The sequence below is a fragment of the Melopsittacus undulatus genome, chromosome 3 (genome assembly GCF_012275295.1).
Source record: "Melopsittacus undulatus isolate bMelUnd1 chromosome 3, bMelUnd1.mat.Z, whole genome shotgun sequence".
NCBI lineage: Eukaryota > Metazoa > Chordata > Aves > Psittaciformes > Psittaculidae > Melopsittacus > Melopsittacus undulatus.
This window is the reverse complement of record NC_047529.1, coordinates 63,678,135-63,688,455: the sequence shown is the minus strand read 5'-3', so window position 1 is coordinate 63,688,455 and position 10,321 is coordinate 63,678,135. Positions and strand designations below refer to the sequence as shown.

The following is a 10,321-nucleotide window of genomic DNA, read 5'->3' as shown; positions in this document are numbered from 1 at the left end:
ACGCGCTCCCGGCATGCTCCGCGAGAGCAGCCACCCGCCCCTAGGCAGGAAAGGACGTGAGGTAGAACTTCTCGGTGCAGGGGTTGTGATGTTGCTGTGCGGTGTGTGCGGCCGGGGGCTGCCCCCTGAGGAGGCGGTGGCGGGGCATCGTCTCCCCCACCCCCGGCCAACAAACCCTGACCTTCCTCCCTGCTGCCCTCTTTGCGGCGCCACCGGCGGCCCGCCGCGCTGCGAGGAGCGCCGCCGCCACACCGACACGGAGGAGCTAGGGCCGCCGGCAGCCTGCCGCCCGCCGTCCCCCGAGGGGCTGCCCGAGTGCCCTGTCTGCGGGGAGGCAGCGGGACGGGAGCTGGAGGCGCACCTCTGGGCTCGGCACGGGCACGTCCTGGGGGACATGGGCCCAGGTGAGCGGCGGTGGATTGGGGATCGATTGGGAGAGCCGCGGAGTTGGGGGTGTGCTAGGGCCGCACCGCCCGGGTGACTCCGCTGTGTTGAGGCGCTGCCTGAGTGCTCTTTTAGCCGTGTTGTCGCCCTGGAGGATGGGGCTGGAGAACTCAGAGTGTTGGGTGTGCGGATTAGGGGCCTCGACTGAAGGCGGTCGGGGGAAGTCACATAGGATGTGACAGTGACTGAAGGCAATGCAGGCGTCGCTTGAAAAATTTGCCAGAGCTGTAATGCTGACCAACCTGTAGTGTTCTGCATTCCCAAAATATGCTGTCTGTATCAATGAAAGTAAACTGTAATGCTTTCATGTGACTGGGAGGTGGTTGTTACCTCTTTGGCATATAACTTTACTCACAGAAACTTGATTTGTCCCTTGAAGTTTCATTCTAGACAGGATCATAGAATACCAGTTTGGAAGGGACATATGTGGATCATCTGGTCTAACCTTTCTTGGCAAAACATGACCTAGATTAGATTTCTCAGCACTCTGTCTAGCTGAATCTTAAAAGTGTTCGGTGTTGGGCAGTCCACCACTTTTCTGTGGAGATTATTCTGATGGCTGTTCTCATTGTGAAAAATTTTCCTGTAGATCCCATAGAGCAGTTGCAAGACCTGTTAGGAAAAAGTAGCTTTTGGTTTGAGGTAGAGACTTAGGAAAGCTCCAGCACTCTTGTGTATGGAGTGCTAAACACTGGTTTGGAGACCACAAAGATATTTTGGTGAATGAAGTTGGAGTACGGAAAATCATTATTTATTTGAATACTATATCTTATTGTAAGTGTAGCTAGAATCTTATTCTAACTGTCCAAAGTTGGTGGTAGCTATTTAAGAAACTTATTTATCTTAGACTGTATCAATTAGGGGATGATTCTCAAAAAAGAAAAAAAAAACACACAAAAAAACAAACAAAGAAAGATAACCCACCCTAGAAATTGCATTAATCAAGAACTTGCATTTCTTCTTGAAATGCAGGAAATGGTGAACAGCTTTATGAATGTCCAATGTGTAGTCTTACTTGTACAAACATTCAGATTCTTGAAGAACATGTGGATTTACACTTGGAGGAAAACAGCTTTTTGGAAGGTACGTGAAAGGGTGCAGTCTTGGTAATACTTGAAAGCATTTACAAGTATTTGTATGTTGTATAGACTGTTGGACAAAAGTTAAACTAAATATTACCTTATGTAAAAAGAAACACATATACGACGAAGTTAACAATAGTTAATAGCAATTCAGTTGTCCAAGTTTCTACCTACTTATACGCTAAAAGAAACACTTGTCTGTGCATGGTTGTTAAGTAAAGTCACTTTATGTTAGCCAAAACCTAAAACTTAGAGTGAAAATGGTTAAGATGGCCATATTATGTTTTCTTTAGAAGTTTTACATACACATAGTTTTACATAAATGGAATGTGGCACATTGCAGTGGGATGAGCTGCAGATCTGTAGCTTATGAAAACTTCATACTTTTTTCCCAATTCTTTTTTCTAAACACTTGTGCTGATTCATTAGGTATAGCAGTAAAGGAAAGGAATCAAAATTATTTTTATTTATTAGCATGGTTGATAAAATCTTGCAGATTCCCTATCTGGTTCTCTGATCCTAAATTTGGTTTTTTTACAAGACTGCTGGTAGTGATCCTAGAAGCTAATAACGGTGTGGTATTCAAGAAGCTGGGACTTCTTTTTAACAGTGAAGTGAAACATAGCAAACAAAAGCTGCTTGTTTGTTAATAGAGGTACAGATGTTACTTGCCAAGTAATTGCTCCTGTAACTGCATGAACTGCATCCAAGTCAAGATTCTTAGTCCTGGTAAACTGAATGCAATCAGTCCTGTTTAATGCTCATTGCTAATAGCTCAGATTAATGTGGGATACATCTAAATAATGCCCAGTTTTGTTTATGTGTGTCTGCTTAGAAAAGAATCTTAAAAAAAAAGAAAGAAAATCCACCAAAGTGTTGTTAACCTCTCAGTCAAGTCCTCTCTCTTTGGAATGTTATTGCTGGCTAGGTGGAAATATGAGAGATCTAGAACTGGCTCAGCAGCTCCAAACTGAAGAAGATAAACGGCAGAAAACAGAAGAAGATAAGCAAGAGAAGGAAGAATTTAAAAAGCTGCAGGTATAGTCATGTTTCTAAATGGTAAACTGTTGAACAGTTGTGCCATTAGAAGCTGATGTGCCTATGTTGGAGCTGTAATGACCAGGAATTGTCATGCCAGGTCAGACCTGTCCAGTCAGACAGGCTGTGTTGAAGTAGTGATGGAGGTGTGGCTACAGGCAGATATAAACTTCTCAGCAATGCTGATGCCTGCCTTGAGCTACATGGGTTTACTGCTTTGATTGATGCTGGCTTGGGATGGGGCTGGATGCTTGTAGGGCATGCTGTACTGCTCCCACTGTGGGCCTCAGCAGGCCTGCTGCCTCGTACTGTACTCTGCCTTGCAGGTCAGCCTGGAGCATATTGCCTGGCAGAGTGCTCAAAAGCCCTCAGCATGCTCTTCTGGATACCATCACCTGCTCCAGTGACCATTCCCTGCTAGGTCTTGCTTTCTTCTCTCCCACCTGACAGCCTTTATAGCTCGTTTCCCAGTCTCGCTACCTCCTGGCCATTCACTGCCTCTGTGCCAATGGCTGGCTGTCCAAGAGGGAGCAGAGGGATGTTTCTGTAGGTGTGGCTTTCCTATTCCCACATTCCTATTCAGGAGTAAAGCCTGGCAAGCTCTAAAACATAAATATGAAATTTCTATGTCTCGCTGTTCACTGCTTTTCAGAGTTACTGATTGTTCATGCAGCTTCTCAAAATCAGTAAAGGCTCATTTAAAAAATGTGATTTAAATCATATACATTCTGTCCCTAACAGAGGCGGTATGGGTTGGATAATTCTGGAGGCTACAAGCAGCAATTCCTGAAGAATATGGAAAGAGAAGTTGATAGAGGAAGAATGCAGCCTTTTGATTATCACAAGAGGAAAGCTGCCATGATGGAAAGTTTGGCTTTTGGTATAGATGATGGGAAAACAAAAACCTCAGGTAAAAATGCGGGAATTGTACAATTAAGGCTGTACTTTTTAGACCTTGGTTGTAGTGGCCAAACTTGTCTTAAAGCATATAATTGAATGTTGAATATTAGTTGTATCCTAGTTCTAATCCTAATTTTCTAGATCAATCTATATTACCTTAGTCCTAAACTAATAACGAAGTTGAGGCTTAGTGTATTTCTAATTTTTATTCTAATGTGAAGACTTTTTTGTTCTTTTTCCTGTGGAACCTTGGAATCACGTTGTTTGGTTAAGAGTGCAAATACAAAAAGTATCAAAAGATGCAAATGTCTTATTACAAGTTGGTTGTCCTTGAGTGTATGCTTGCTTTCTACTTGCTACTCATTGGTCCCTGACTTAATGTAGTGGTTAAAATTTACAGTTGCTTTTTGTCTTATTTCAGTTAATTGTAGTAACATGTTAGTGGGTCCCAGGTAAACACAGTGTTCCTCTGATTACAAAGTCCAGGAGAGCACTGGGAGAAGTAGACATCTACTTGATACATCTTCTTTGAAATGTTTTATAATTGGTACAAACGTACAAAGTCAATGGATTTCTTGTTCCCTTTCAAAAGGCTTGCTTGTCTTTACTTACCAAGACCACAGTTCAAATGTCTTTTAGCATATTGCTAGTTGTTCTAGCATACAAAATATCTATGTGGTTCTTGACAGGTAAAATAAAATTTCCTCTATAAAATGTATTGAGTGGAAATAATAGATTTAAAGTTTTCATTCTTGGCAGTTATTTAGACTTCAGAGAGGAATTCTGTTCTGTGGCTGTGGAACAATTGTCTTCACAGTAGCATGGCAGTAAAGGGCCTTCGAGAATTTACATTTACAGATTGGAGAGAGCATTCCCAGGTGTGTTCTTTCGCGTAACACAACAGGCTTTGGAATATCCTGCAAATGGATTTTTAAAACAATATTTGCAGTAATTCTCAGATTCTCTACCATTTTTTTCTTGCCTTAGTTTCTTCAAGAAAAAAATAGTTTGTGGGGAGTATAAGAATTACATTCTATGCATAAGTATTTCCATGGTTTTTTTAAGGGAAGCATAGGTATGCTTTATTGGTGATGTTATTTTTCCTATTTCACTGTAGTAGTTCCTATGTGTATCACAGCTTATAATGTAGTCCAAGCTGTTTAATTTAAAATATTCATTGTGTAGCAGCAGTGGAAAAGTAACTTGGAATTTGAAAGCTTTATAGTGCATGAATTCATCAAAATAAAGACCATCAAAATTAAATAGGTGTCATGTCCACTGATTTTGTGATTTGGGTTCTAGATGTAATGTAGGATCACTTAGAAATTTTTTAATAAATTGTCTTAACCTGTATCTGTTCCAAGCTGGGGAAAAATGTTTTTATGGCAAACATTGTAGCTCATTTTACAGATAAACTTTGTATTTCATCTTCTTTTAGGAATCATTGAAGCATTGTGCGAGTACTATCAGAACGAAAACAAAGATGTGAGGCGTGTATGGCTTTCGGCAGGAGTAGATCACTTCCACTCATCTTTGGGCGACAGAGGCTGGGGTTGTGGTTACAGGAATTTCCAAATGCTCCTTTCCTCACTGTTGCAAAACAGCTTGTATAATGACTGCTTGAGAGGTATTAAACAAAAAACTGCCTATTCGTTTCATGTACACTGGATGACAACCTACTGATTGATGTTTTGCTGTTTCATTTGCACAGCAAGTCATACTAGGTCAATGATACCTATTAAATGCTTTTTATACAATTATAACTTCCTGTGGAAAGATCCAGAGGGGTGAATACTTGCAAGGCATGATGTGGTTGAAATTTTAGCTTCAGGTTTGTTTTGGTGCATCTTTGTAACGTCAACTGCCTCTTATAAAAGAAGCTGAACATTTTTAATAGATTATTTCAGTAACTGTAACCACAATTCAAAACCGTTTCTATTCCAGATACTACAGCAATTCCTAGTATACCAAAGATTCAGTCCATGATTGAAGATGCCTGGAGAGAAGGCTTTGATCCTCATGGGGCATCTCACTTCAACAACAGATTACATGGTTCAAAAGCATGGATAGGAGCATGTGAAATCTATTCACTGTTAACCAGTCTAAGAATAAAGTAAGTATTGCTTTTTTTTTTGTTATTATGTGCTATTTTAAGTGCTGTAACCTTCAAGGTCAGAATTGCCAGTTGTGTGATTACAAAGCCAACTTTATGGCTTTAAGTTTAAGCAATCTATAAACAGATTTGATCTTGCACAGCATAAAGCTGTGTAACTGCTTATGCAGGTACATAAACTGAGTAACTACTTAGATCTTTGAAACTTGGTGAAGACTTACACCACATGCATAAAACCAAAATGTTTAAAAACTTTATTTCTCTAGAAGAATCTGAATTTCAGCTATTCATAAATATAATTTTGAAAGCTGTTAATTGGGTTCTGTAGTGTATGTGTATCCCATACAAAAAAAATCTAACATTTTAATTTTTGCAAGCTCCACAAGTTCTTGTTAGGCTGAATAATATTTTTTTTTGTTATGGAATAAATTTTACAGATGTGAACAGTATATATTCCATTGCTGTATAATTATGTGTCCCCTACTTCTGTATTTAAAAAGAAAAAAGGGGAAAAGGGTTAACAACCATTAGATGCCTGGAATTGCTGTGTTTAGAAAACATTCTTGGTGCAGAAGGAGCTGAGGTGAAAAATCATTTTAACAAACAACCTACCTGAAATCTTATTGCTGCTTTCCTTCTAAATGTTCTGTAGGTGTCAAATCATTGACTTTCATAAACCAACAAGCCCTACAGGTACACATCCTCGTTTGTTTGAATGGGTTTTGCATTACTATTCTGCAGATAATGGAAGCGGTGCAAAGGTAGTGTGTACATCCAAGCCACCCATCTACTTGCAACATGAAGGTCAGTATCACGATATACTGGTTTCTTCCTATTCTGTATCTTTTTTTATATGTGCTGCAAATCAGAGCAACATTTTATATTCCTTTGTCATTTAATTGAAGGCATGACTTTATTTCTTTTTTTTTCTTTTATTTAGTAAGAACAACATTAATGCTTGTTTTTTTATTGGATGAAAGAGCTGGATGTAACTAGGATCTCAACTTCTTGACATATGCTGTTTACTTATAATAATCTTATTAAATTTCAAGTAATGTCTTTTTTGATCTGAAAATAAGTAGAATACTATGAAGAAGAAAATGGGATTTATGTGTTTTCAAAATACTGAAGTTTGATATTTTGAAATTAGGTCATAGTCGTACTGTTGTTGGAATAGAAGAGAAGAAGAATAAAACCTTATGTTTGCTACTGTTTGATCCGGGATGTCCTTCCCAAGAAATGCAGAAACTGCTAGAACAAAACAGTGTTGGTACTAGTCTCAAACTACTTCGGAAATATCTGGGTAGCTTAAAAGAAAAGCAATATCAGATAGTGGCTGTAGATGGTGTACTCGTCTTGGAAGAGAAGGCTGTAAGTATTTCAGAAAATAGTTTCTGTCTAAGAAAATTGAAAAGAATCTACATCTCTTCTTTAATATGCATATATGGTTTCATGGTGATTTTTTTTTCATCTCTTCACTTTCCTTCTTCTTTGCCACTTTCTGCTTATTTGTGAATTGAGTAAACACAGGCTACCAAAACCAAAAATTGTTTTTCATGTAAATGCATGCAACCTTGATGTAACTGACAACTTCAAAGTCTTTTATATGGCTTGCAGATGTAAATTAGGCTTTTTTTATTTTCATTTTTGTTACAGGTTTTCTTCTGAATAACTTATTGTGAACATAGAAGGTACTTACAGAGTACTCATAGTTCAGAATTATGTTCAGGTGTTTTTACTGTGACTTTCTAAATCTATGGGGTGTCTTGTTAGCCTTTGATAGTTGAAGAACAAGGCTCACAGAAACTGAGGCTTAACCATCCCATGTCTCCTCAGCGTGGACACTGTAACTAATGCATTCTACTTTTTGAAAGTACTTAGATCTTTATATATTCAGAACACAGATCTGAGCAACTTAATGTGTTTGAGCTGTTGGCATTTTAATAAATCTTATCCACATGATTCACTTTGGGCATCATAGCTTTTTAAGACTTTGGAAGTCTTCAGATGAAAGATACGATTTTTGTTTCTTAAGCTTTCTCTTTCTTACACTAAGAAATTGATATTGAGGACCCATGTTCCAGTTCTGTGGTGTCTTCTCAGCACTATTGATCATATTCTAGCACTAGCTTCAGGATGGACTTCTATTTAAACTGTGAAGTAACTGATGACTGTGTTACCTGCTCAACTGTATTTAACAGCTGTATATTAAAATGAGATATTAAGTGTTTTCTGGCCCTGAACATGTAAGGAATATCAGTTAAATACAACCATCCTCTCTTCATTCTGTTGGCAAAAGCTTTAAAATTCAGGACACAATAAAAAGAAGAGTATTGTATGGGATTTGGGGGTGGGGATGTTTGGGTTTTGGTGTTTCCCTCTTTTCAAAGATTTGTTTTGTATTTAAAAACATCAGTTCTTTGGAATTTTGTCTTGAAAGCTCCCATTTAATTATGATGAAATATAACCTCTTATACTAGTTAAGCTTACAAAACTACTAATTTTGAAAATGTTCTTTAAAATGGTATTTCTGTTAATTAAACTAGTCTCTTTCCACTCTTTCCATCTGTTTTTTAGGCCCGCTGCCATGCTTCTCAGGTCTTAACATCAGAGAAGATTCCTTAAAAGATGCCTTTATTGCCTATTTTTGCATTTTGCTGGATGCAAAACATTAAACTTCTGGACCGTGACCCTATTGTCATGATTTCTAGACTTAAACTAAGTCTCCATAAATGCCTGGGGGCTCTGGAGAAGCACAACACTGGAGTGGACCTGTTGTCTTGATCTGCAGTCAAAACTGCCCTCTTGATGACTCTGTAACTCTGAAGTATTAGAGTTCTTGTCTTAAAAGAAAATTTGGTATTTTCTTTGTTGCTTAAATTACCAAGCAATACCTACCATTCCATAGCAAACTATGCACTGCATGTAACTGCCACTAAGCAGTTGATAGATACTGTGGAACTATATTGGAGTGCTAGGTCATGGTTTACCTCTGTAAATATATTTACACTGCCTCTGTGGCCAGTGCTCTATTTTGTACCAAATTTGATCAGCAAATATCTATTATGCCTCAAAAAATTCTCCTGCAGCTATTTGTAAGTACAGACAGTTTAGAGGTTTCACAATACAATATGTTCCGCAAGGGATTAGTTTGCTACTGAACTTCTTTTCAGTTAGTTAGCTGGTTCCTCTACATATATGTGTCACATGTAAACACAAATGTGTGCTTGTCGGGTGGATCAGTGTTAGCATTGCCTGTGAGGTCTAAGATAGTGGTGTCCAAAACGTGGGGTGCATGTGCTTTAGGGGCTGCACAAGACAATCCGCTGGGGTATACTGGGGTATAGTAGCCCCTATTGATTTCTGTCTTTATGTTTTATAATGTGCACCCCTGTAAGTCTCAGAAGCATCTCAAAAGGATGTGTGAACTGATTGTCACGTAGGGTCTTCATTGTGCAGGGTTAATGCCATTTAAGAGACTGGAGCTGTGTGCTGAAACAAGTATCTTGGGCATTTGAGGCACCCTGCTATATCTAAGACATGCTGCTCTGGCAGAATGTAAGCATAATCCCTTGTCAGCAGGGCAGCTGGAGGCTGGAAAGGATGATTGAGTCTGTTGCAGATAGCACACAATGCCTTTGTGTAAGCAACTGAATCATGCCATAGCATCTGTTTACCGTAACTAGAGCTTAGATACTTACCTTTCATTTAGACTCTTGCATGTTAACATTTAGATGTAGGTGTAGGAGTCTTTACCATTAACCTGCTTCTGTCATGTTTAATGTACTCGGGCAGTAAGAACCAGTAGTTTTTGGAAGTATGAAACACATGAACATGTAAAGGTATTACAGGCCATAAATCAGCAATTTTTCTGAAACATGCATGAAAGTAAAAAAACTATGAAAATGGATTAATTTCAGTAGGTATGTAAAAGTGGCCTTTAACCTATGAAAGAGTTAAATATTCAGGACACTAGAGGGGCTGAGACTAGGAATATAGTTTCTGTGAATAGGGGAATATTAGCTGCCATATTAACCCTGCTCTATGTGGCATATGTTCTTAGGCCATGTCAAGTTTGGCAGCCATGTGATCATTTAATGTCTTGCAGATAGGTATCTTCAGTCTTTTCTGTACTGTCCCTTCACTTCCCCTGTGACTGGGGCTGAGTCCATTCCTGGCTAAGGCTCTGCTAATTCCAGACCAAGCATGTTCTTTACTAATCTGACACTGTGCCCAGGTATTTAAGCCTTAAGAAGCAGGAATTGTAGCTCAGCACCAGCTCTTCATTTCAGCACTTCACTGTGTTCAGCCTGCTATTGGGACTTAGCCAGTGTTTCAATGAAATGCTATAATATGCCAAATTTGAAATAATCTCTTTGTACTGGTTTGTACATGCTGTTTGATTCCTATGTAATCACTGCAGAGCAGGTAGATTGTAAGTGAGCAGCAGAGTGGAAGTCTCATTTGATCCAGCTGAAGTTGCCATTACAAGAGCTGTTGTGATGGCAATTCCTGGCACCTACTGGACGGAAATCAACCATTTGAGATACTTGGTTCTTTGTGTAAGAATGACTTTATGCCAAAATCCTAATAAATTCTACTGTGTTTGGGTTTTTTCCTTTTTGTTTTATGTTTTTTTGGTTGGTTGGTGGGTTGTTTTGGTGGTTTGGGGTTTTATTTGTTTAACAAGCGCTTTGGAGTGTAAGAGCAACACAGGCCTAACTACATATTTATAAAGGTCAAG

At 38.9% G+C, this 10,321-nt stretch overlaps 1 protein-coding gene across 1 annotated transcript; it reads left to right on the top strand.

Annotated features, from left to right (window-relative positions):
* The first annotated feature begins 29 nt into the window (after positions 1-29).
* On the top strand, positions 30-10,195 carry ZUP1 (zinc finger containing ubiquitin peptidase 1). Its single transcript, XM_013130451.3, has 9 exons — positions 30-404; positions 1,417-1,527; positions 2,455-2,564; positions 3,306-3,474; positions 4,903-5,091; positions 5,409-5,577; positions 6,230-6,381; positions 6,728-6,948; positions 8,155-10,195. The coding sequence occupies exons 1-9, from the start codon at positions 89-91 to the stop codon at positions 8,200-8,202; spliced, it is 1,485 nt and encodes a 494-aa protein (XP_012985905.2). The 5' UTR covers positions 30-88; the 3' UTR covers positions 8,203-10,195.
* Positions 10,196-10,321: the final 126 nt, after the last annotated feature.